The sequence below is a fragment of the Selaginella moellendorffii genome, unplaced genomic scaffold (genome assembly GCF_000143415.4).
Source record: "Selaginella moellendorffii unplaced genomic scaffold, v1.0 SELMOscaffold_36, whole genome shotgun sequence".
NCBI classification, from domain to species: Eukaryota; Viridiplantae; Streptophyta; class Lycopodiopsida; order Selaginellales; family Selaginellaceae; genus Selaginella; species Selaginella moellendorffii.
The window spans coordinates 1219740-1246711 of record NW_003314297.1 but is presented as its reverse complement, the minus strand read 5'-3'; the positions used below and the strand labels follow the sequence as shown (position 1 = coordinate 1246711).

The 26972-nt window shown below is 47.2% G+C and overlaps 3 protein-coding genes across 3 annotated transcripts; all 3 read left to right on the top strand.

Moving 5' to 3' along the window:
* Positions 1-548: 548 nt before the first annotated feature.
* Positions 549-2827, top strand: LOC9653278. Its single transcript, XM_024683177.1, has 2 exons — positions 549-1333; positions 1598-2827. Exons 1-2 carry the CDS (start codon positions 1037-1039, stop codon positions 2651-2653), a joined length of 1353 nt encoding a protein of 450 aa, XP_024538945.1. The 5' UTR covers positions 549-1036; the 3' UTR covers positions 2654-2827.
* Positions 2828-2858: 31 nt separating this feature from the next.
* Positions 2859-4246, top strand: LOC9653277. Its single transcript, XM_002978215.2, has 8 exons — positions 2859-2913; positions 2968-3018; positions 3066-3087; positions 3138-3285; positions 3344-3475; positions 3572-3678; positions 3727-3798; positions 3872-4246. Exons 1-8 carry the CDS (start codon positions 2875-2877, stop codon positions 4177-4179), a joined length of 879 nt encoding a protein of 292 aa, XP_002978261.1. The 5' UTR covers positions 2859-2874; the 3' UTR covers positions 4180-4246.
* Positions 4247-4646: 400 nt separating this feature from the next.
* On the top strand, positions 4647-5524 carry LOC9658179 (isoprenyl transferase). The gene is made up of 2 exons (XM_002978214.2): positions 4647-5002; positions 5071-5524. Exons 1-2 carry the CDS (start codon positions 4647-4649, stop codon positions 5522-5524), a joined length of 810 nt encoding a protein of 269 aa, XP_002978260.2.
* Positions 5525-26972: the final 21448 nt, after the last annotated feature.

The window sequence follows — 26972 nt, the reverse complement described above, 5'->3', positions numbered from 1 at the left end:
ACCTTAGAATATGCATTGTTATGTGAAAGGTGACGAAGGTGTTTCTAGGGCATGACGTGCGGGGTTGCTGCGAGGCACGTCTTTGGGGGACGAGAACGAGGCATCATGGTGCGTGGAGTTTTCAGTTTTCTGGGCCATATGTTTTCCAAGGGGACGGGGTCTCTATTCCAGTAATTAAAGGGAAGTTTGGACGTCACACGCACACGGCAGCTGCCGAATCAAAGGTGTAAACTGCGAAGTTTTAACAGAAGCTCTCTTTTCCTAGTTTTTGGCCGCGACTGTGATCTCGACAGCAGCCGAAAGCCTCCTTCCGCCCAGCTCGTGATTTCCTGAGAAAAAAAACAACAAAACAAAACCACGTGTGAAGAAATACTTTATAATGTTTACAGTGTATTGACGCATTCAAACCGAAAGTTCCAATCGCAATCGAGAGCCATTTTGTCCTGGCAAATATTTTCAAGCCTAGCCATATGCTGGTCATTTCTTCCAAGGTTTTTCATTCCATTGTACGGAAGGTCCCCTATAGTCAGAATTGTATGAATGGCAATCAGCCACCCACCGCCGCATTGGAAACCGCCAACTTTTGCCAAAAGAAATGGTACGCCACCTTTGCGAAAATAGTTAAATGGGAAAGCAGGAAAGTAAAAGGTGGTATTTTAAAGGTGGAAGTGAATAGGGTTTAGAGATTTCCAGAGACGGAGATCGTGTGTCTGTGTGTGTGCTGCGTCTGGAGCTGTCGGTGGTATCAAAAGAAAGAGAACGAAAGCTTGCTCGCTTCGCCCTTCCATCGATTTCGGATCTAAGTTGCTTCTCCATGCTTGCTGAGAGTTTCTGGAAAAGTTTCGAGCAAGAAAGAGTAGCTTCTTGGCTTGTGGAGACCACTACTGTTGTTCTTTGCTTTGCTTGATTCACGCGCAAGATCGAGAGAACCCTCGCCTCTTGAAAGGATCAAGCGTTTCTTTCGGGGAGGGATTGATCAAGGCAAAGATGGCGACGCGGGAGTATCTCAGCTAGGAACCGATCGAGGGGGAAGGAAATGGTGTTTAGGAAACGCTCCGAGTCGCCGACCGTGGCAATGCTGGGCGAGGCGCTGCCGCCACTGCTCGAATTCCCGGACAAATTCGCGGCCAAGAACAGCAACGGCGTCAAGGGATGGGTGAAAGAACAGCTGGAAAATCACTTGCAACACCTCGGCCTCCGCGGCAGCGGCGGAATCGCTCAATGCAGCAAGCGCTTCAGAGCCAGGCAGCTGCTGGCGACGCTGGGAATTTCTCTCGGCCCTTTCCCGGTTGGAAAGATTCCTCCCACCGTCAGCCCCAAAGACAGCCCAATTGTAAGTTCTGAATCCATTCTCTCTCGCGATTCTTTGAGCGATCCGAGCTCGAGGGTCCGATCGTGTCGCGGAATTCCAAGTGGGTTCCTCTTTTCTTGCGCTGGAATTGCTTTGATCGAGTGCTCTGTTTGCCGCGGAAATTGGTCTTTTCTTAGGAGTGGATTCTCGGTGAATTCGCTCGATCTTTGGTTCTTGCGCTCGTGTGTTCTTGGATTTGACCTCTCGAGGTTCGATCTCTCATCCAATGCTCGATCTTTTTGCCAGGAAACGAGCAGCGCCCAGTACATCGTCCAGCAGTACATTGCCGCCACGGGGGGAGCAAAGCTCCACACGTCCATCCACAACTCGTACGCCTCGGGGAGGCTAAAGATGGTGCTCACGGAATTCGAGTCCACCGCCGGCGGCGCGCAAATGCCCACCACCACCACCACCACCACCAGCGGTATCGCCACCGCCGCTTCCACCACCGCCAGCAGCATCATCCGGCCCGGGAGGGAGCTCTGCGAGTCCGGCAGCTTCGTCCTCTGGCAGATGTTCCCGGACAGATGGTACGTGGAGCTGTCGGTGGGCGGTACCAAGGTCCGCGCCGGCTGCGACGCCAAGACGGTGTGGAAGCAGAGCCCCATGGCGGGATCGCAGTCGGTCCGCGGGCCAATCCGGCCGCTGCGCCGCGCGCTGCACGGCCTCGACCACAAGACGCTCGCCTCCATGTTCCTCAACGCGCGGTGCGTGGGCGAGAAGCGCACGGACGGCGAGGACTGCTTCGTGCTCAAGCTGGCGGCGGACTCGTACGCACTTACCGCAGGGTACCGCGCGGTACCTCCGGCAGACGCCTCCGCCGCGCGTCACGGGGCCGGGGCCGACCCTGCGGACCCCGAGGTGGAGGAGGAGGTGATACGCCACGTGGCGTTCGGCTACTTCAGCCAACGCTCAGGATTGCTGGTGAGGATGGAAGACTCGCAGCTGACGAGGATCCAGGCCGCGCGCGGCGCGGTGTCCTACTGGGAGGTGACGGTGGAGACGCGGCTGGGGGAGTACCGCGCGGTGGAGGAGGGGGCACCGGTGGTACCGCACGCCGGCAGCACGGTGGTGAGCGTGTTTCGATTCGGGGAGGAGTCCATGTGCCACACACGCAGCCGGGTGGAGGAGTCATGGTGGATCGACGAGGCGGCCTACAATGTGGCGGGGCTCTCGGCCGAGTGCTTCATACCGCCGTGCGACGCGACGCCCGCGCCCATGGCTAGTGACGCCGGCGAGATGTTTGCGCAGCACGACGGCTTCAAGGACCAAAATCTCGGGAGCAGCCATAGCCTCTGGTAGTAGTTTCTTTAGCTCCAGGTAGAGGAGGGAGGAATATTCCTTGGCTCGTCCACTTGGCAGTGTGACGTGGAAGTTTGACGCGTGTCAATGTCTCAGCTTGACACGTGTACACGTTCTGTGGAATATTTCTTGCGCGTAAGAATCTCACACGTGTAAAGTACGGTATTTCTGTTATTCTTTTGATTCGTCTTGCAATGTTGGCGTGTTCTAGGGTTTTAGGGATGGGGGGAGGGCGCGTCATCGCGGTCGTCGGCGACGTGGTAAGCAGCTCGATCGAAATATCTTTATTCTTTTCCGATGGATCGATCGCTTAGCATGGGAGCTGGAATTCGAGCGTGGACGAGCAAGCATTGCGGCACATCAATGTGAGTCTCGGGGTTTTGATTTTCCGGCTCTGACACTTTCTTTTTAGCCGGATCTCGTCCTCTTCACCGGTAGAAATTATGCTTCTTGGGGAGATCACTCAATCCTTCCGACTAAGCAGGAGATTTTGGAAATGAGGACGTGGAATTGGTGGAGGAGGTGTCGAAGTTGGACATGCCAAAGGCTGTGATCTTGGGAAACCATGACTGCTGGTACAGTGGAAGATATGCCTCTAAAACTTCCAGCGCAGTGCTCCAACAGCACAGACTGTAAGTGATGGTTTTCTTTTTCTTCTCCTTTCAAGTCTCTAAAGTCTTTGCTTTGCAGCCTCGGGGAGAGCCATGTCGGATTCAAGCGCCTGGAATTTCCTGGGCTGAAAATCTCAGTCGTTGGCTCGCGGCCTTTCTCCATGGGAGGTCCTCGCAAAGCGTTCTTCGGCTTTCCATACTGCAAGGAGATGTAAGGCTTGCCAATCCATTCTTTTCATTTCTTTTGGTGCCTAAGTAAGGATTCATCTTTACTTCTTTTTCTTTCTTTCTTTCTTTCTGAATGCAGGTACGGTGTCCATAGTCTTGAGGAAAGCGCAACAAAGATATCGGAGCTTGCTCTCGGTGCTCCAAAAGAGCATGCGATCATTGTGCTCGGCCATAATGGACCCACTGGTAGCCTTCATTTCTCTGTTTTCTTCTCCACAAGCTTTCTTCTGGCAGGGCTGGGATCAAGTCCCGGCGATATCTGCGGACGAGATTTCGACCCCGGCGCTGGCGACCACGGCGATCCCGGTATGAAGCTCCATCGTGTTACACTCAATTGCTAGCGAATGACTTGTTTTTTCTCTGGATTTTGTGTTTATAGATCTGGAAGAAGCACTCAAGTCGTGCGAAGGCAAATGCGAGATACCACTGGTGGTGTTCGGCCACATGCACAAGGAGTTGCTGTGCGGAGGCGAGCGAAAAATGACCGCGGTTGGAAGCAATGGAACCGTGTACGTGAACGGCGCAGTGGTACCGCGGGAGCGAAGCAAGAGCTCCGAGAGGGCGTTCACGGTGGTGACACTGGCCGACGACAACAGGGTGGACAAGGTCACCGAGACGTGGGTGAGAATCAAGGGTAAGCAAGTCGACACTGTGGCTGAGAGCGTATTGTTCCCACTGGATGAATAAGCAAGCTTTAGTAGTAAGCGTAAGAAAAAACACCCAAAGGAACAAAACTTCTTGGATTTATCACGAACAAACAGGCTGTGGTGGGCAGAAATCTTAGAAGCAGCGAAAGGCGATTATAGACGCCGAAGAGAGACGAGAGGTTTTACAAGTCGGACGACGACGACGAGGAATTCCCGATGGTGAATTCCAATGCTTGAAACGAGCTTCCCTTCTTCTGGTAAGCATCAGTTCGTTTCACATGAGAAAAGTAATTTGCGGTTTTTTATAGTAGTCGACATATCGAACAGTTTTTTTCTGCGATACAAGTGTTTCTATTGCGGCGTGGGAATCGTGTATTACGTGTTTTAGTTTGCCGGGTGTTCCCTGTTTGCTTGGCGCAAACAACTTGTTTCTGCGAGTATTTATACGTGTAGTCCTGTCCCTCTGGAGCGAATCACACAGTCTTTCTCGAATCTAACTCTTCTTTCATGGCCAGCATTGCCGCTCCCTGCCCTTCCCGCCTTGCGACGACGACGACGACGCGTTTGCCCGCGGGGGTGGATCCTTTGCGGCTCCCCAACCACGTTGCGATGATCATGGACGGAAACTCGCGGTGGGCAAAGGCGCGAGGGATCGCCAAGGAGTTCCAGCTGCGAGCCGCGGCGGAGGCGTGCTACTCCAACGCCCGGGAGATCGTGAGGTTGTCCAGCGACTGGGGGATCAAGGCGCTCACGCTCTTCGCCTTCTCCACCGAGAATTTCTTGCGGCCCAGGGAGGAGGTGGATCAGTGGATGCAGCAATTTGAGAGAGTTCTCAGCCTCGATGATCCTGCCACCATGCTGCTGTGAGTGGCGTTTCTATAGCGTTGCTGGTCCGAATGAATTGGATTGACTCGTGTGGATTTCTGGTCAGGGATGGGATCCAATTCCACTGCATTGGCGACACTGCAAGGCTCCCGCGCACCCTCCAGGTCAAGATCTCGGAAGCGCAATGCATCACCAGCGGCAACACGGGGATGAAATTCGTCATGGCGATTGGCTATGGCGGGCACAGTGATCTGGTCCAGGCGTGCCAGGCGCTGGCACGCGAGGTGCAGCAGGGGAATCTGGCTGTGCAGGACATCGATCAGATCAACCTGTCAAGGAGATTGATGCTAGGCGAGCGGTGCGAGGATGTTGGCGCGCCGGAGCTGCTTGTTCGCACCAGCGGCGAGCAGCGGCTGAGCAATTTCATGCTGTGGCATCTCGCCTACTCAGAGCTCGTGTTTGAGAAGCAGCTCTGGCCGGATTTTGGAGAGGAGGAGTACAAGAATGCCCTGGTGGCGTTCCAAGGGCGAAAGAGAACGTTGGGAGTGAGGCACTCTTGACAAACCAAAAGGGTCAAAATGACTATCATCAATTATGTAGAAAACATTTTTTTTATGTAATATTTTATATCAAATTGTGAGGTGTACGGTTATGATGTTATATATTATATATAAATTAGAATTTTTTGGTTAATTAATATGTATATTTCTGTATTTCATTTTTATATTCCATACACTCACATTAGTGGAAATGAGGGGTAATTTTGATTGTCCCTAAGAAGTGCTTGAATTTGGGACTATATTTTAGATTTAGTTTTTACAAAATCTAAATCTCCCTTTCCTTATTGCTTTTTTCGGTTTCTTTTATTTTATTTTTTTCTTTTTCATTTATTTTCATGGCAAAGTAGTAACTTCCTCCTCCTTTGATTTTAAAGTAACAATTGATGCAATTGTTTGATGCTATGCAATTGCAATTGAACAATTAAATTTAATTGATAGTGGCATTTATAGTGTGTGGTACAATTCTTTCTGCTCTTGTTGTCAATTCTCAAGTCTGGCCTATAACGCACTTGAATTTAGAGTAGAACTCCAAGCTCGTTGTGCTATGAAACGAGGGTTTAGTATAATCCCATAAGCACCAATTCTCCATATCCAGCACCTACAGACAAAATAGTGTCAGATGGTGTCTGATACAATTTGGCATACCGGTGGCCTAATGCGAGGAGGAAGGTACCCCACTGACTAAAGCAGTGTGGAGCTTGGGCTTAAACCCAAACCAGATGCAAAACAAGGAGCAATATAGCTCAGTGAAAGCCAAATTAATGTTTCAAATGGTTAGACATGCATTCTAACCACTATCCCTACTATACACTTGAAACCTTTTATAATTCCTCCCCCCCACCCTCCTTGAGGAACACACGCTTTGGGCTTTCACCCCAAGCCTCCCTTAGTACCAAGAGTTAGTCTTTAGAACAAACTCAAGATTTACTAAATATGGAATGTTCTTAGATTGCGAATATGGATATAGGACAAACACCATTTTGTTTAGGATAATCTTTACATTCTATAAATGTGCCAAATAAGCGAATCTGGACACTTTCCATAAATACCATTTAAGACATGAGATTAACACAAAGGGCATGATAGTGAGGGTGTTTAGCAAACACAGTAAACTATCATTTAATGAATATTGGGGGACTAATCTTAATATTGCTAGGGTTTCCAACACTAGCAAGTGCAAGCCAACAACATGAGTTTCTCGTCATTGTGTCAAGTATGCTTGACATAATGACAACTTAGGATTTCCTTCTTTAGTGCCCTTCTGGTCTAAGTTGCACATGTGCTAACCAATTTATCAACTAGCTTAGGTGGAGACCATAAAGGGAATTAGTAGTACCAACCTCCTGCTGTCGTGGCAGTAAGGAGAGAGTGTCTATAAGGATTGGCCGACAAGTATTTTTTGATACCCGAAGTCACATTCACGACACTCTTCCCCCCTTGGGGAAGATCGACGTCCTCGTCAATGCATACCCAACTTTAGCAAACCGTCAAGGAAACAACTCCAAAAGTTAATGGAAAACACATTATGTGGGAAACACACCAACTTAAATGAGTTATGGAACTACCTCTCCTCTACATCCAAAGATGTTAACACTTAAACACCCTCCGGCCGTCACCAACAAAGAAATGACTAATGGAGTTAGCCATGCTCTGAGTGCCACTCGGTTTACAAAAAGGAATGATACATCATTTCCCGCAGGGATATAGGGAGAAGGCCAGAGGCTTAGCTTCCCCTGAGCAAGAAATCAACCCCGTCAGGAAGATTTAGACAACTATTATAAACTAGCAGATTAAGTTGTTTACACAACCATACCTTTTTTCAAAAATGAGTCATTGAGAGAGAGGCAGGGACTTGTGATCAGTCTATAATAGTTATCCCCATGGTTATGGATTGGACCCATGCACCAAAGTGCCAAAGTCAACTTGCCAAAACTGACCTAAGTACTAACGAACGAGAGAAGCAAAACTTTCATTTATAAAAAGATATTACTGTAAGCAACCAAAGGGAACGACTCGAGAGACGATCCATGGGGTTCAAATATAGAGGGAAAGGGCCCATGAACAAGAGTGCACCCCCTTTTCCAATCGGTTAAGGGTCTTGGGATAGTTGGAGTTAAGCGTCCTTGGGCTTGAATAGTACTGGGCTGGGTGACCTCCCGGGAAGTCCAAACTCAGGAGCTTACATTTGGTATCAGAGGGGTCTTGGGTCCGACTCTGTTGGTTGGCTAAGGGAATCACACCACATGTTGATTGACATCTGGCTGGTCCAGTTTGCTCCCGCTGGGCTCGACCCGAGGGGTAGGGTGTCAAGAGAGCGAGGCTCTCGGGAGAGCTGCGGCTCTCAGCTTCCGTTCACGAGGGCGTGAACTTGCAGGGAAGCGTGGTGGATTGTAAGCAACCAAAGGGAACGACTCGAGAGACGATCCATGGGGTTCAAATATAGAGGGAAAGGGCCCATGAACAAGAGTGCACCCCCTTTTCCAATCGGTTAAGGGTCTTGGGATAGTTGGAGTTAAGCGTCCTTGGGCTTGAATAGTACTGGGCTGGGTGACCTCCCGGGAAGTCCAAACTCAGGAGCTTACAATTACTTTATTGATTTGCAAGATTTATTACAAGATTTACAAAACTATTCTTTATTATGATTCTCATACTTAATGACAAGCTCACGAGTATGTGTAAGATTCCTAAGAGGCTCCCAAGTTGATTCACAAGATAGGTAACCTTTCCACTTAACTAAATATTCTTTGGTTCAACCACCACGTGCCTTACGAAACAAAAGAATAGCCTCAACCTCATACTCTGGTTCACCATTAATAACATTTGGAGCCGGCCGGACAGTCCAAGAGCGGCCAGGATCCTCATGATATGGGGTTAGTAAACTGACATGAAACATATCATGAAGTTTGGACATCGCTTAGGGAATATCCAACTGATAGGATACATCACCAAATTGTTTCAACACCCAATAGGGTCCAATATATCTCAGTAACAACTTCCAAGGTAAAGATCCCTTAATGTTTAAGTTCTAGGAAGATAGCCACACCTGATATTCCACTTGATAGGATACATCCCGACAATGTTGATCCTTATCACATTGATACCTATCTTGAGCTTTGCCCATTGCCTCAGTAGCTCTAAACCAACCTTGGCATAGCTGCTCCGCATAAGTCTCAATAGCCGGGACCAACACTTTAGACATTGGTTTCGGTACAACAATCTGTTGAGGCACCCTGTGAGCATTCCCTTGCAGCATCTCCCATGGAGAACAGCCAATAGCGTTGTGAAATGTGTTGTTATAACAAATTTCTGCTATGTCCAAATGCTCAACCCAATTGTGTTGGTATGCCACGACATAGTACCGCAGATAATACTCAACTTGAGCATTCACACATTCAGTCTGCCCATTAGTTTAAGGATGATAAGCCGTACTTAACTTCAACTTGGTTCCGAACAACTAGAATAGTGTGCCCCAAAACTTTTTTGTAAATCTCAAATCTCTATCCGAGATTATCTCTTCGGGAAGACCACAAACCTGCACTATTTCATGGAAAAAAAAATTTGCTACTTGTTTTGCATTTACTATTCCCACAATTGGAATGAAGTGTGCAAGCTTGGACAACTAATCCATAACCACCATCAAAGTAACATAACCCTTAGACTTCGGCAAGTGAGTGACGAAATCAAGTGTCACACTCTGAAATGGCTATGCTGGTGCTGGAATGCACTGCAACTTTCTAGCCTGCTTCTCAGTTCTGCACTTACATTGCTGGCATATAAGGCACAAACAGACATCCACTACATCACCTTCTATACCAGACCAAAAAAATCCCCTTTTCAATGAAGCTAGAGTCTTTCACTTTCCACCATGTCCCATTGCTAAGATTGCTCATGATGTTCCTGCAAAAAAAACTATTGCAAATCCTTAAAGGGAAGATACAATCTTTCTTGCTTATAGAATATAAGCCCATCCCGAACTAAGAAGTGAAGCTTCACATTGGTTCAACTAGCAACTTTCACTGCTTTGCTATCAGGGTTCTACTTCGACAACTCTGCATGGTGCAAGATTGCCTTTGTGAATGGATCACTTCCATACGAAGCTCGAACATCCTCTAATCAGTCCACATTAATTGCTGATATTGCCCGGAATTGAGCCTGACGACTCAAGGCATCCGAACAATATTGTCTTCACCAAGTTTATAGATGATTTCAATATTAAATCTAGCGAACTTCTCTTGCTAACGGGCTTGCTTCGGCATAAGCTTAAGCTGCATAGCAAAGTAGCTTAGTGTGTTACTATCTGTATAAACTTTGGTATGTTCACCCAAATAGTGTCTTCAGTGTTCCAATGCCAATACTATAACAAACATCTCTTTCTCATGCGTTGGCCATCTTCGTTGGGTTTCATCCAATTTCTTGGAATAGAACACAATGGGACAATCATGTCACCTTAGTGTAATGCCAACCGCTTTGTCACAATCTTGCTGTAACATGGCACCTATAGCGTAGTTAGATGCATCACAATGCACTTCAAAGGGTTTATCAAGATCCGGGATTCTGAGAATAGAAACCATAGTCAAGATCTCCTTCAACCGTACAAAAGCACGCTCACAAGCTGGTGTCCAATGAAACGATATACTACTCTTCGTTAACTCAGTCAACGGAAGACCAATTCTTGCAAAATTGCAGACAAACTTGGGATAGTATCCCGCAAACCGAGAAAGGAACAAACATCTAATACAGTGGTCGGAACTTCCTAAGACTTCACCATTTCAACCTTCTTTGGATTCACCTCAATTATGCCACCACCAATTATATGTCTAAGAAAGTTCACGTGCAATTATCCAAAAGCAAATTTACTTTTCTTAGCATACAATTTGTGTTCATGCAATTTCTGGAACACCAGCTCCAAGTGTTTTAAATGATCCTCCAACATTTCACTGAAGACTAGAATATCGTCAATATATAGAAACACAAATATGTCTAAATAATCTCTAAATATTCTATCCATCATAGTGCTGAACGTTGCCAGAGCATTGCATAACCCAAATGGTATGACAAAGAACTCATAAGATCCGTACCGAGTCTTAAGGTTATCTTCTCCACATCCTGATCCACCACCCGTATCTAATGATACCCAAACCACAAATTAAGTCGCATAAAATACTTAACCTTTAAGAGTTGGTCAAATAAGTCATCAATGCAAGGTAAAGGATAGTTGTTTTTGACCGTGATCTTGTTGAGTGCCCGATAATCGATACACATCCTCATGGTTCTATCCTTTTTCATAACAAAAAGGATTGATGCTCTATGAGGTGACTTACTTAGTTGAATATGACCTTTGTCAAGAAGCTCCATGAGTTGCTTCGTGAGTTCAGCCATCTCCTTGATGTTCAACCGATACAGAGCTTTTGTAGGTGGTTTAGAACCTAGAATAACCTTAATTCGATGATCAACTTCATGGCTAGGAGGTAGCCCTAGTGGCAAATCATTTGGGAAGATATCCTGATTCTGTGCCAAAAACTCCAATATCTTCTTTGGTATAGGATCAACCCCATCACCAATTCAAATTGAGTTCTTGATTGTGAGAGCCGCTCAAAAAGCAGCTGAGAAGGGATATCAAACCTTTTGGGTTCAAATGATAAAAGTTGAGAGTGTTGGTGACTTAACATCCCAATCCTTTTAGGAGATCTTTTGCAACTGGAAGGACATATCAGGACATCCTTCTAACTTAAATGTGATATAGCTTTGTCCAGTATCATAAATCCCTTTAATATATTTGTTGAAGAAATCCATACCAAACACTATTTGAAAATTTGGTATCTTCAACACTACCAAGTCCACTCTTTTTTTCCACTTGGACATTTTTATTGGAACATCACTCACAAATTTTCTGGCTACTTGCCCACCTTTTACAAACCGGAAGTGACATTTGCTCAGGATTCAATCTTAACAACTTAGCTAAGTCTTTAGATATCATGCTGTGTGTAGCTCCTATGTCAATCATCACTCGGATTTGGTGTCCGCGGACAAAGCCTACCAAATACATCAACAGATCAGTGTTTGTATTGATTGCGAGAAAAGCTTGAGGAAAGCAACGAAAGTAACTCACCTCCTTTTCCTCATAGTCTGCATTGACCAACTCGTTAACCCTTTCAGCTTCACCACCACCATCTTCCTTCATAATATTAACACAAAACCTTGTCTTATGCTTGTTGAGACATTCCAAAGACCTATGTCCTAACTCTCCACAATGGAAACAATGACCCACACTACCCGTTCCACTAAAAGCAAGTTTTGCAAGTTGCTACTACTTGTACCCACCAGGAGGAACAAAGGGCCTAGGACTAAAAGAAGTTGCTAGTGGTCTCCAACCACCACCACCTTTGTTAACCGTTGTTTGTGAGCTTTCAAGGCGGAACCTTCTTTCCACTCTCTATTTTTAATCACCTTGTTTATTCTCAGAATTCTTTTTCTTGTTCGAGATACCAGTATACAGCTATTGATATTGTTCCATGAGTGAGTGACTAAAGGCAACTTGCTGTGTACACTCCAGATATGTCTTCGGCTTAAACTTCAAAATCTCATTACGAGAAAGTGAACTTAAACCCTCTAGAAAATAACTCTGAGCATCTTCGTCACTCATATTTATAATTATAATGCATTTATGAGCAAACGCATTAATATAATGCATAAGGTCCCCTCGCTACTTTAACTGCCGTAGCTCCACACGAAGTCTCAAACCAAAATCATCCGGCAAGTATTTCTTATGGATACGAGACCACATCTTGGTCCAACTTCTAGTCTGCCCTTTTTCAGCACACACTTGGCACCACCAAGTTTTGGCATGATCGGTGAGAAAGGATTGCGCGCACACAACTTTTGTATGATCATCTACGTCTACCGCTATGAAATAGTTTTCCATATTGTAGACCCAGTCTTCCAAAACCTGATAGTCCCGCATGCCTCTGAAATTGGGTGGTTTTGGAGGCTTGAACTTTGAAACTCGTGCAATCGGGGGTAGTTCTAGAACTTCATCATCCTCAAAACTTGAAGAGGAGTCTGGTTGCCTAGGCTTAACTGGTTTAACTGCCTCAGCTTCTTTTTTCCTCCTCTTATTCCTCTTCTTCAATTTGTGAACTTCCTTTCGCAAATTCTTGATCTCGACTTCCGGAGCCATATGTTGTAGTGCTGCAGCATTTAACTCTTCCTCTTTTGACTCAGCCTCATCCTCTTCCGAAACATCTCTAGCAGGAGTTTCCTCCTTTTGATTCACCCGTCTAGAGGTTTCAGCGTCAGCAGCACGGTTTCTTTTCACCATCCCATTAGCTGCATGCATGCATCTATCAGTAACTGAACATGTATAAAATGTTCTTACTGAATGGTGCAATCTAGTTAATCCTACACAGGCCGCTTCAGATCTACTAAAAAAGTCTCTGCGTATGCAACTTGAGTCAGAAATTCTAACAAAAGTTGGATAGAAATCACTGAAACAATTCCTCTAATACCAAATGTAACACACCTGAATTTAGTACCAAAACCAATGTATGAAGTGTTAGTCCTTGTTGTTAGGCTTGATATACCTTGGTAACAATTTCTAAGACAAAGACCCCTTGACATTCAAGTTTTGGGAAGATAGCCACACTTGATCTCCCATTTGATAGGATACATCCTGATAATATTGATTTTTATCACGTTGATACCTATCTTGAGCTTTGCCCATCACCTTAGTAACTCAAAACCAACCTTGGCATAGTTGCTCCACATAAGTCTTGTTAATTCTTGAGTCAATTTTAGCAGGTTGACTTTGGCACTTCAATGCATAGGTACAATCCATAACCATGGGGATAATTATTATAGATTGATCACAAATCCCCACCTCTCTTTCATTGACTCATTTTTGAAAAGGGGTGTGGTTATATAAACAACTTTATCTGTTAGTTTATAATAATTATCTAAATCTTCTCGACAGTGTTGATTTCTTGCTTAGAGAAGTTGGGCTTTTGGCTCTTTCCCTATGTCCCTGTAGGCAGGGATGTATCATTTCATTGTAAGCTGAGTGGTACTTAAGAGCAGCAAGGGTGGCTCATTCTATTAGTCATTTCCTTATTAGTGATAGCCAAAAGGTGTTTGAGTTTTAACATCTTTGGATGTAAATAAGAGGTAGTTCTATCATTTATTTAAGTTAGTGTGTTTCCCATATAATGTGCTATCCATTAACTTTTAAAGTTATTTTCTTGGCAGTTTGTTAAACTAGGGTATACATTGATGAGGACGTTGATCTTCTCTAAGGGGGGGAGAGTGTTACGAATATGACTTTGGGTATCGAAAGATATTTGTCAGCCAGTCCTTACAAACACTCTCTCTTTACTATCATGATGACAAAAGGTTGGTATTGTTGGTTCCTTTTATGGTCTCTGCCCAAGTTAGTTGAGAAACTAGCTAGCACATGTGCACTTAGACCAAAAGGGCATTAAAGAAGGAAATTCCAAGTTGTTATTAAAATCAAACATACTTGATATAGTGATGAGAAACTTATGTTATTGGCTTACACTTGCTAGCATTGGAAACACTATGATATTGAGACTAATCCTTAAATATCATTATATGCTTATTGTGTCCACCAAACACCCTCGCTATAGGGGTTCTAAATGTATAGTATGGATAGTGGTTGGAATGTATATCCAACCCTCCTGAGACATTAGTTTGGCTTCCACTAGGTCCTTGTTCTGCATTCAATTTAAGTCTAAACCCAAGCTCCATATTGTTTTAGTTGGTAAAGTACCCTCCTCCTCGCGTTAAGCCATTAGTATGCCAAAATTGTGCCAGATACCATCTGACACTGTTTTACATGCAAGTGCTAGATATGGGGAGTTAGTGCTTGTAGAATTAAGAATATACCTTGTTTTGTAGTACAATAAGCTTGGAATTCATCTCCAAATTCATGTTCACTATATTGAGTTCTAACTTTCTAATGCTTGGGTTTGAGTCCCAATTTATTAGGGCATGGTGATGGTTTGAAATATAAAGACACTTATTTTTTGACAATCATAGACTCTTGCTAAAGAGGTTGGCTTGGGCACAATGCCAAGTAAAGGATGCCCCAAAGTTATGATGCATGGTTATAGTGTTTAGTGTAAAAGCTTAATATATTTAACTTGAACACAAGTGGCATCAAAGACATGGTGAATGAGATAGGGACACCCAATATTAATTGCTATGGACCCTTGGCCAAAATGGCTAACTTGGACACACTACCAAGTGTGGGGGATGCCTTCAGAGTCATGGTCAACAATTTAAAGGTTTGGCAGACCTAGTACCTATTGGTAGACATGTTAATATATGAACATAAGATCACTAAGTGATCCTATGGCTAAACAAAGATAAACTTTTTGTTAAGTTAAAAATAAGTTTTCTAATTCAAAGTGTTGATTTGAACTGTTAATAATAATGTAACTTAGTTAAGGTGACCAAATGGGAAAGGCACCTAGGTGAAATAAATTATGATAATACAATGGTATTATGAATTTTAAAAAGATAGTCTCTAAAGAAGGACCCAAATGAGGGTCACAAGATTAAGTCAAGGATATAGCCTAGAATAGAAAATGCTAAAGAAACTTACTAGGGGGGATCTTTTCTAAACTTGGCAAAGCAAAGCTTTTGCTATAGAACCAAAAGGATACCTCAAAAATGGAGGTAGTGATTTTATATTACTTGGTGTAATAATTAAAAGATAAAAACAAAAGACTAGTGGTTGCCAAATATAAGCTTTAGTAGTTACTAAAAGGAATCCAAAGTATAAATTAAGTAAGGAATCATTAGGTGGTGAATGTTAATGGATTGTGGGAAAGAAAATAAGTTTTCAAATATGGGATTTCTAAATGCTCCAATTTGGTGAAGGTGAAAGTTTCAAGAAATGGAATAGCAAGATAGCCAAATGATAAAACTATGGATAACTTTAGTACAAATTAAGAATATGTGAAATTTAATGTCTAGGGTGGTATGAAATAAGAGAGAGGATAATGATGCCTTTTAGTAAAGAACTTCCTAAGATAGGGAAGTGGAGTTTGCACAACATGGGCAATCAAAGTGTTGGAAACACCTAAGAAATTAACTTGAGAAGTCAATATTAAAATTCTGAAGTATAATGACTCTATTGCTAAAGGCTAAAATTACTCTAGAATGGGTAGTAAGATTGAGATAGAGAAGGTGTCTCTAACATGTTTAATGAAAATTAAATGAATAAATAGAAAAGACCATTATATATAATCTTATGAGACTCTAAATTGGAAAGACTATGCTCTTTAGAGGATGGGCAAGGCATGGTGAGCCTTTAGTGTCGAACCATTGATGAATATGGGCTTGGTACTATGGATAAAAATGATAATTTATGATAGGGTTACTTTATAAAGTGGGTTATTGTTCGATAAGGACATCAAACTTTGTTTATGGGTGGTGGAGTTATGAGGCACAAATCCCTAAACCCCAAAGTGAAGTCACAAGTGTGTCACATGGCAGTTGTTGAAGTGAAAATTCAACAAGTGTAACACATTTGAATTAAAAGCTCTGACTCAAAAATTAAAAACAAGAATGGAACTCTAAATGAAGTGCTCAAGGAATGAGCACAAAGCGATTGATGAATGGGTCTCTAAAAATAGATACAAGAAGGATTGACACATAGCAAGTGCCATGACATATGAAAGTGTTGGAACTAAATCTGAGATGGAGTTTGAGATAGAGTATAAGAAGGAGTTTGAGATGGAGTTTGAGAAGGAGTCTGAGATGGAGTCTGAGATGGAGTCTAAGATGGAGTCTGAGATGGAGTCCAAAAAGGAGTTTGAGATGAAGTCTGAGAAAGAGTCCAAGATAGAGACCAAGATCAAATCCAAGATGGAGATTGAGACAAAAATTGAGATTCAGGGGTGAAAGCCCAAAAGAAGGGGGGGAAGGTGTAATACACCTTATTTCTCTCCACTTAAGCCAACTGGAAAAGGGGCAATTGCTTGATGAGAGAGCCCTTAGTGGTTATTTTATCCCCATTTATCCCCCAAGGTTCCAAGGATCCACGGTGACAGTATATCCAAATCTCATCCCATGATCACATGCGCCAAGGAGAACTAATACCTCCATTTCCATACTCAATCTACCAATCCTTCCATTGTGAAAGCCCAAAGGAAGGGGGGGAAGGTGTAACACACCTTATCTCTCTCCACTTAAGTCAACTGGAAAATGGGTAATTGCTTGATGAGAGAGCCCTTAGTGGCTATTTTATTCCCATTTATCCCCCAAGGTTCCAAGGATCCACAGTGACAGTATATCCAAATCTCATCCCATGATCACATGCGCCAAGGAGAACCAATACCTCCATTTCCGCACTTAATTGTGAGACACAAAATCCCTAGGCCCCAAAGTGGAGCCGGAAGGGCGCCACATGGTAGTGGCCGAAGCGAGAGCCAAACGAGCGTAATACATTTGGACCAAAAGCTCCGACTTGAAAAGTCAAGAGCGGGAGTGGAACTCCCAACGAAGTGCTCGAGGAACGAGCACGAAGCGAGCAAAAGGCGAGGCTCCAAAAAGGGACCCAAAAGGACCAACACATGACACGTGGGAGTGTCCGAGATGGACTCGAGTTGGAGTCCGAAGTGGAGTCTGAGATGGACCCGAGTTGGAGTCCGAAGTGGAGTCCGAGATGGACCCGAGTTGGAGTCCGAAGTGGAGTCCGAGATGGACCCGAGTTGGAGTCCGAAGTGGAGTCTGAGATGGACCCGAGATGGAGTCCGAGATGGAGTCCGAAGTGGAGTCCGAGGTGGACCCGAGATGGACCCGAGTTGGAGTCCGAAGTGGAGTCCGAGATGGACCCGAGATGGAGTCCGAGATGGAGTCCGAGATGGAGTCCGAGGTGGACCCAAGATGGACCCGAAATGGAGTCCGAGATGGAGTCCGAGATGGACCCGAGATGGAGTCCGAGATGGACCCGAGATGGACCCGAGATGGAGTCCGAGATGGAGTCCGAGATGGAGTCCGAGATGGAGTCCGAGATGGACGCCGAGATGGAGTCCGAGATGGAGTCCGAGATGGAGTCCGAGATGGAGTCCGAAGTCGAGACCGAGACCGGGACCGAGACCGAGACCGAGACCGAGACCGAGATCGGGACCGAGACCGAGACCGAGGCCGAGGCCGAGACCGAGCCCGAGCCCGAGTCCGAGTCCGAATCCGAGTCCGAGTCCAAGTCCGAGTCCGAGTCCGAGTCCGAGTCCGAGTCCGGAGTCTGAAAGGGTGAAAGGCCAAAGTGAGCTCCAAAAGTATAGTAGGGGGAGGACTGCAGTGGAGCCAGTTTGGCCAGGAAAGGCCAGTTTGGCCCAGGAAGGCCGGACCCAGTGTTGGGTGATGAGCTGCCCACTGGGAAGTCCAAGACTAGAGTGAACACAGACCGACAAGCGGGGTAGCTTGGTGAAGTGTTCAAGAGCCGGCTCTAGTTCCCCTGGGAGATCGACTGGCCGATGCTCCCAGTCCAAGTGTGGGTGGCACTACCTACTTGGATACCAGGCGTGGCTCAACGGAACCTCGCTCTAAGCCCATGGCTAGAGCACCTAAAGGCGAAAGGTGGGGAGAGTACCCAGGTGGCTCGCGTAAGGCCACGGTGTTCCGAAATGGTGTCCCAAAGTCCCAGACTATGGAAAGGAAGAGGGGTAGCCCTCTGGTGGGGTGACCAAGGACACAGTCACACAGTGAGGAAGTCCTTGAGGATAGTGGGACTTAGTGGTCGAGCCGGTGGGCCTTGATCCAGTGGCAGTGTTGGCGAACACAGCCAAGGACAGAAAGGGACTTGGTGGGGACCGGAACAGAGATATTGGGGAAGGCTATTCCCCATGTCTGTAGGCATCCTAAGGATGTTAAGGAGTGGATCTGGGATGATCCCTCATGGACGAATGACCCCGTCTTTGAGAGACGGGATTGGAATGCAGGTGGTGTTGGACCACCAGTGTGACCAAGGTAATTGGGCATGGCCTTAGCGTAACGGGCCGATACGTCGGTGGTACCTTGGGGTGTCGATCATGGGATCGGACACGTGGAGCACTTGGACCAAGTGCTAAGGTTGAGTGGCATGGATGCCATTCTCAGGGCTAGCAAGCCCCAAGTCCTGAGTTGGACTTATGGAGGTTGTGAATGAGACTCCTCCAAGTGGTCGGAGGTGTGGTTAAGTGACTAAAGTAGAATGGAAAAATTAGTCGCTTACAATTTGGTATCGGAGCTGTTCCTTAGTCCGACTTTTATTGGTGCTCAAGTATATCACCACTAGTGTTGGCATCGGAAGGTCCGAGGAGTGGGCCTATCCTTGAGGAGTAGCAAGTCGGGAAGACATGGCTCTCCATTACAGTTCATGTGTGAACTTGTAGACGAGGTGGTGGATAGAAAAGGGCCAATAATGGAACGACTTTGGGATCTTGGGAACAGTATATGGTTTTCCTCAAAGAGTTGAGGATGTGATCTAGATGAGCATTTGACTTAGCAAACTGGCTAATGTAGTTGTGGTAAACAACTACAGTTGGGATCACGGGAAAAATAAAGACTCCAAAGCAATAAAGGAGTCAAAAGATTTTCCTCATATAGTTGAGGTTGGTGCTCATGAATGTGAGACCAGAAGTAATGACCGTGGGAGGTCAAATACGGAAGAGGACTCAAGTCCTTGAAAAGGTAGCCGGGGCTACTCTAATAAATGCTGGAACAACCCCAGGAGTTGGGGGTGTATTAAGTGGATGAGTTGGTGTTCTCATCACATGGACAAGTAGTCCTAAGGGGCAAAGGTTGCCCCCAGAGAACAAAATCAAGTGTCGGAGTAACACTTGTGAAAATAGTCCTTTTGAGTAGGACAGGAATGCAAGAAGTGTATTTCAGTGAGCTAGTGCCTCACAAGTAAGACCTTACGGGTCTGTGGATTAACCAAGTCCAAAACTGCTAGATGACTCAAGTAGAGTCAAGGAATGGTCCTAAAAGGACTGATGGAAGCATTTGGACTGAGGTGTGTTGTACCCCACAAAGGATGGGGGGGGATCATAGGATCCAAGGATGAGAACAGAGGGTATCTCATTGATGGCAAAATGTGCCATGCTAAAGTTATGGGAAAGGTGTTCCTGTAAGTGACTAAATTTTCCATTCTACTTTAGTCACTTAACCACACCTCTGACCACTTGGAGGAGTCTCATTCACAACCTCCATAAGTCCAATCCAGGACTTGGGACTTGCTATCCCCGAGAATGGCATCCATGCCACTCAACATTTGCACTTGGTCCAAGTGCTCCACGTGTCCGATCCCATGACCGACACTCAAAGGTACCACCGACATAGCAGCCCGTTACGCTAAGGCCATGCCCAATCACCTTTGCCACACTGGTAGTCCAATACCACTTGCATCACCGTCTTGGCTCTCCAAGACTAGGCAAACCATCCGTGAGTGGTCATCTCAGATCCACTCCTTAGCATCCTTAGGATGCCCACCGACAAGGGGAATAGCCTTCCCCAATATCCCTCTGTCAGTCCCCACTAAGTCCCTTTCTGCCCCTGGCCGTGTTTGCCAACACTGCCACTAGATCGAGACCCACAGGCCCGACCACTAAGTCCCACGGTCCTCTGGGACTTCCCCACCACATGACTGTGTCCTTGGTCACTACCCCAGAGGACTGCTCCTCTTCCTTTCCACAGTCTGGGCCTTTGGGACAACATTTCGGAACACCGTGGCCTTACGCGAGCCACCTGGGTACTCTCCTCGCCTTCTGCCCTTGGGTGCTCTAGCCATGGGCTTAGAGCGGGTTCCGTTGAGCCACACCAGGTATCCAAGTAGGTAGTGCCACCCACACTTGGACTGGGAGCATCGGCCAGTCGATCTCCCGGGGGAACTAGAGCCGGCTCTTGAACACTTCACCAAGCTACCCTGCTTGTCGGTCTGTGTTCACTCTAGTCTTGGACTTCCCAGTGGGCAGCTCATCACCCAACACTGGGTCCGGCCTTCCTGGGCCAAACTGGCCTTTCCTGGCCAAACTGGCTCCACTGCAGTCCTCCCCCTACTATACTTTTGGAGCTCACCAAACCCCCCAGGGTCTGGAAGACGAACGCTTTGGGCTTTCACCCTCTCAGGCTCCGGACTCGGACTCGGACTCGGACTCGGACTCGGACTCGGACTCGGACTCGGACTCGGACTCGGACTCGGGCTCGGGCTTGGTCTCGGCCTCGGCCTCGGTCTCGGTCTCGGTCCCGATCTCGGTCTCGGTCTCGGTCTCGGTCTCGATCCCGGTCTCGGTCTCGACTTCGGACTCCATTTCGGGTCCATCTCGGGTCCACCTCGGACTCCATCTCGGACTCCATCTCGGGTCCATCTCGGACTCCATCTCGGACTCCATTTCGGGTCCATCTCGGGTCCACCTCGGACTCCATCTCGGACTCCATCTCGGGTCCACCTCGGACTCCACTTCGGACTCCTTCTCGGACTCCATCTCGGACTCCACTTCGGACTCCAACTCGGGTCCATCTCGGACTCCATTTCGGACTCCAACTCGGGTCCATCTCGGACTCCACTTCGGACTCCAACTCGGGTCCATCTCGGACTCCATTTCGGACTCCAACTCGGGTCCATCTCGGACTCCACTTCGGACTCCAACTCGAGTCCATCTCGGACACTCCCACGTGTCATGTGTTGGCCCTTTTGGGTCCCTTTTTGGAGCCTTGCCTTTTGCTCGCTTCGTGCTCGTTCCTCGAGCACTTCGTTGGGAGTTCCACTCCCGCTCTTGACTTTTCAAGTCGGAGCTTTTGGTCCAAACGTGTTACGCTCGTTTGGCTCTCGCTTCAGCCACTACTATGTGGCGCCCTTCCTGCTCCACTTTGGGGCCTAGGGATTTTGTGTCTCACAGTTCCCAGAAGAAAACAACTTTGACATAAAGTTGTGTGTGACCTCTATGGTGCAGTGCTAACGGATGGTTGGCATGAGAAAGAGCGGTGTTGGTCTTGGCAAAGACTTAGACACGAAGGGGAAATGTCATAGAGGTAGGCTCGTGGAGCCGATGGTGTGGAGACACCAAATGTGCCAAGGTGTGATACCTTGAGGCTATGTTGGTGGGTTCATGAGAACCCCTTGCCAAAGGAATCCCAATGGAAATGGGAATCGCATAGCCTAAGCTGCAGAGCATGCAGTTGGAGTGTGGTGACCCAGATAATGATGGAGGTGTGGAAGCACCAGCAATGAGTTGTAGGACTTGACAACTACAAGGCAACTAAGCAAGAGGTGCAAAGTAACTGGTTACACGGGTAGAAGGTAGCTACCCAAGACTTCTTAATAGCATAGGGAAGTTGGATATACCCTTACGGGGGATAAGTTGCTTGTGTTGCGATATAGTAAGTCAATGTCATAAAAGGAAATACTCATTGTCAAGAAAGCCATCATTGGGACACCCGAACACTCTAGAACACCAGAAGGTGGTGTTTGATGTCGCGAGGGCAATGGATAAAGCCCAAGGGACTAAGTCCCTAGCGAATGATGGATAGAAGGTGCTATCCAAATGTCCAAGGTTGCGGAGACAGGGGAGGACTGTCTACCCGAGTTGGACAAAGCCAAAATGGAATTTTGGCAAGGCTAGTGATGGGCATGTAAAGGCCCATAAGCAACAATGTAATCCCAGTGTGTGGGATTATAAGGTGAGCATACCCGGATTGAGGAACCACTCCCTAGGCTATTGGGTAGGTTCATCCCTAAGAATACTTGCTAAAGCATGATAGAAAGTGCAAAGCTATCCTCCTGGTCTGGAGGAGAATGACCAAAGGAAAGGTGTGAAGCCAAAAAGCAAGAAGTAAGGGGATAGAACCGAACCATAGGAATCAAAGGGCATAACCAAGGTTGGTTATGCCAGCTGGGAGTGGAGAATCAAGTGGGGGCTCGAGGGTGTTGCCGCTAGCAACCGTGATGCCATGGAGAGTCTAAAATATGGAATTGTCCATGTTAGACTATGTGGCATTTGGAAGGCTTGCAAAAAGGGAGGCCTTAGCAAGCTGAGGGACAGAGTTCCTTCAAGGTTCCCAAAGACGATTCTAGGTAGCTTAGTACTTAGAAAGGCCAAGTGTAAATGGTTCATGGAACGCGCGAAATCAGAGTGGCGCAGCAGAAGCGTGGTCTTGAAGCTTGCCATGAGGCAAGGCTATCAAGGTTAGGGAAGTAGTTCCCGAGTGTTCAAAGAGAGGGCTTTGAACGAAAGTCGATGGTCAAGGACTTTCACGCTTATGCAGGAACCATGTTACAGTGGTCGGAGGACTTGCCAAGCGAGATTGGCACGTCGGGGGAACAAATACCCTAGTTGAAGGTGATAACTTCAAAAAGGGTGGGCCATGGGGCCGAGCATGGAGGAGTCCATGCATGATCGCAGACATGTCAAGTGAGAGGACTTGGCAGTGTGGAGGAACTAGGTTCCTAAACTGTGATCTGTAGCGCGCTTTAAAAATAAGTTGGTGCACCGGCGTGGGGAGTCACGCCAGGCATCTTGTGTGATGCCGTCCGTAGATGCATATACGGAGGTTGGGTTCGAGTCCCGACCCTCTAGTGCTTGGGTTCGAGTCCCAAATCACTAGGGCGTGGTGATGGTTTGGAATATGAGGACACTCATATTTCGGTGGTCATGGACTCTCAGTGGGGAGACTGGTTTGGGCACACCGTCAAGCGAGGGATGCCTCGGAGTCGTGATGCACGGTTAGATTGCTTAGTGTGAAAGCTCGGCATATCTAACTTGAACGCTTTGGTGCGAGTGGCACCAAGGACGTGGTGAGTGAGATGGGGACACCTAATCTCAGTTGCTATGGACCCTTGGCCGGAAGGGCTGGCTTGGGCGCACCGCCAAGTGTGGGGGATGCCCCCGGGGTCGTAGTTAACAAATTAAAGGTCTGGAAGACCTAGTACCTATTGGCAAACCTGTTAAGGTGCCGAGGTGAGATCACTAGGTGATCTTGTGGCTAAATAAGGACAAGGTCCTTGTTTGGGTTAAGGAATAAGGTTCCTAGTTCAAAGTGTTGATTTGAACTATTGATGATGGTGTGGCTTGGTCAAGGTGACCAAGTGGGAAAAGCACCCTAGGGAAATGAGCTATGTCATTGCGGTGGCATACTGTGTCCAAGGAAAGTAGTCTCTAAAGAGACCCATGGGAGGGTCACAAAGTTGGGCCGTGGATAGAGCCCACAGCAGAAGATGCTAAAGAGACTTACTAGGGGCGAACACCCTAGTCTTGGCAAAGCAGAGCCTTTGCTATGGAATCACAAGAATACCTCAAGGAGGGAGGTAGAGATTCGATGTCGCTTGGTGCAACAATCAACGGATAGGAGCAAAAGATGAGTGGCCAAGATAGGGCCGTGGAATCCCTTGGAAGGAATCCAAGTGACAAAGTTAGGCGAGGAACACTAATGTGTTGGACGCTAACAAATTCCGGAAAAGGAAGTGTGTTTCCAAGGATGAATTCCGAAATGCTCCGATTTGGCGAAAGTAGAAGCTCCAAGGGAGGGAGCGGTAAGGTAGCCAAATGATAGGGCCATGAACAGCCCTAGCACAAAGTATGATAACTGGAACTTTGGCACGAAATAGAAGAGAGGATGATGGTGCCCTCGAGTAGAGAACTTCCTAGGATGGGAAGTGGAGTTGCACAAAAGGTGCAAGGCAAGGTGTCGGAGACACCTAGGAAATTGACTCCAAGAAGTCAAAATTCAAAGTTCCAAAGTGCAAAGGTTATATCGATGGAAATTGAGACTACTCGAGAAGGAGTAGTGGGATTGACTTAGAGAAGGGTCTCTAAGAGGTTTAGCGAGAACTAAACCAATAAAAGGAGAGAACCACTATATGTGGTCCAATCAGTCTCTAAGTTGGAGAGACTACCCTCCTTAGAGGATATGCAAAAGGCATGGTGAGCCTTCAATGTCCAACCATTGACGAATATGGAGAAGGCATGGTGAGCCTTCAATGTCACACCATTGACAAATATTGGCTACGCGCCAAGGATGGAAATGGTAACACATGCGGGTGTTACTTTATAAAATGGTTCACCGTTCGATGAGGACATCGAACTTCGTCTATGGGTGGTGGAGTTGTGAGACACAAAATCCCTAGGCCCCAAAGTGGAGCCGGAAGGGCGCCACATGGTAGTGGCCGAAGCGAGAGCCAAACGAGCGTAACACGTTTGGACCAAAAGCTCCGACTTGAAAAGTCAAGAGCGGGAGTGGAACTCCCAACGAAGTGCTCGAGGAACGAGCACGAAGCGAGCAAAAGGCGAGGCTCCAAAAAGGGACCCAAAAGGACCAACACATGACACGTGGGAGTGTCCGAGATGGACTCGAGTTGGAGTCCGAAGTGGAGTCCGAGATGGACCCGAGTTGGAGTCCGAAGTGGAGTCCGAGATGGACCCGAGTTGGAGTCCGAAGTGGAGTCCGAGATGGACCCGAGTTGGAGTCCGAAGTGGAGTCTGAGATGGACCCGAGATGGAGTCCGAGATGGAGTCCGAAGTGGAGTCCGAGGTGGACCCGAGATGGACCCGAGTTGGAGTCCGAAGTGGAGTCCGAGATGGACCCGAGATGGAGTCCGAGATGGACCCGAGATGGACCCGAGATGGACCCGAGATGGACCCGAAATGGAGTCCGAGATGGACCCGAGATGGACCCGAGATGGAGTCCGAGATGGACCCGAGATGGACCCGAGATGGAGTCCGAGATGGAGTCCGAGATGGAGTCCGAAGTCGAGACCGAGACTGGGACCGAGACCGAGACCGAGACCGAGACCGAGACCGAGATCGGGACCGAGACCGAGACCGAGGCTGAGGCCGAGACCGAGACCGAGGCTGAGGTCGAGACCGAGCCCGAGCCCGAGTCTGAGTCCGAATCCGAGTCCGAGTCCGAGTTCGAGTCCGAGTCCAAGTCCGGAGCCTGAGAGGGTGAAAGCCCAAAGCGTTTGTCTCCCAGACCCTGGGGGGTTTGGTGAGCTCCAAAAGTATAGTAGGGGGAGGACTGCAGTGGAGCCAGTTTGGCCAGGAAAGGCCAGTTTGGCCCAGGAAGGCCGGACCCAGTGTTGGGTGATGAGCTGCCCACTGGGAAGTCCAAGACTAGAGTGAACACAGACCGACAAGCGGGGTAGCTTGGTGAAGTGTTCAAGAGCCGGCTCTAGTTCCCCTGGGAGATCGACTGGCCGATGCTCCCAGTCCAAGTGTGGGTGGCACTACCTACTTGGATACCAGGCGTGGCTCAACGGAACCTCGCTCTAAGCCCATGGCTAGAGCACCTAAAGGCGAAAGGTGGGGAGAGTACCCAGGTGGCTCGCGTAAGGCCACGGTGTTCCGAAATGGTGTCCCAAAGTCCCAGACTGTGGAAAGGAAGAGGGGTAGCCCTCTGGTGGGGTGACCAAGGACACAGTCACACAGTGAGGAAGTCCTTGAGGATAGTGGGACTTAGTGGTCGAGCCGGTGGGCCTTGATCCAGTGGCAGTGTTGGCGAACACAGCCAAGGACAGAAAGGGACTTGGTGGGGACCGGAACAGAGATATTGGGGAAGGCTATTCCCCATATCTGTAGGCATCCTAAGGATGTTAAGGAGTGGATCTGGGATGATCCCTCATGGACGAATGACCCCGTCTTTGAGAGACGGGATTGGAATGCAGGTGGTGTTGGACCACCAGTGTGACCAAGGTAATTGGGCATGGCCTTAGCATAACGGGCCGATACGTCGGTGGTACCTTGGGGTGTCGATCATGGGATCGGACACGTGGAGCACTTGGACCAAGTGCTAAGGTTGAGTGGCATGGATGCCATTCTCGGGGCTAGCAAGCCCCAAGTCCTGAGTTGGACTTATGGAGGTTGTGAATGAGACTCCTCCAAGTGGTCGGAGGTGTGGTTAAGTGACTAAAGTAGAATGGAAAAATTAGTCGCTTACATTAATCTACTAATCCTTCCATTGTGTAGACCAACTATTCCATATGAGGCAACTAGTCATCCACCCGTATTGCAATCCCACGGTGGATACTTTCGTCTGGGATACTCCTCAAGAGGAAGGACGTACATATGGATGCCTAATACATACGATTTTCAAATTTAGGGGTAGAAATATACCTTGCTCAAGGGTATATTATATTTTAAGTAGCCACTAATCGATGGGAATTGAACCCGTGCCATTTGCTCCGATACCAACTGTAGCGCATCTTATCTCTCTCCCCTTAAGCCAACTGGAAAAGGGGCAATTTCTTTATGAGAGAGCCCTTAGTGGCTATTTTATCCCCATTTATCCCCCAAGGTTCCAAGGATCCACGGTGACAATATATCCAAATCTCATCTCATAATCACATGCGCTACAAAAGGGAGGTTATAAAGGGTTCCAAAAGTATAATAGGGAAAGTGTGGGGGTTGAACTTTAGTGGAACCAATTTAGCCAAGAAAGGCTAGTATGATCCAAG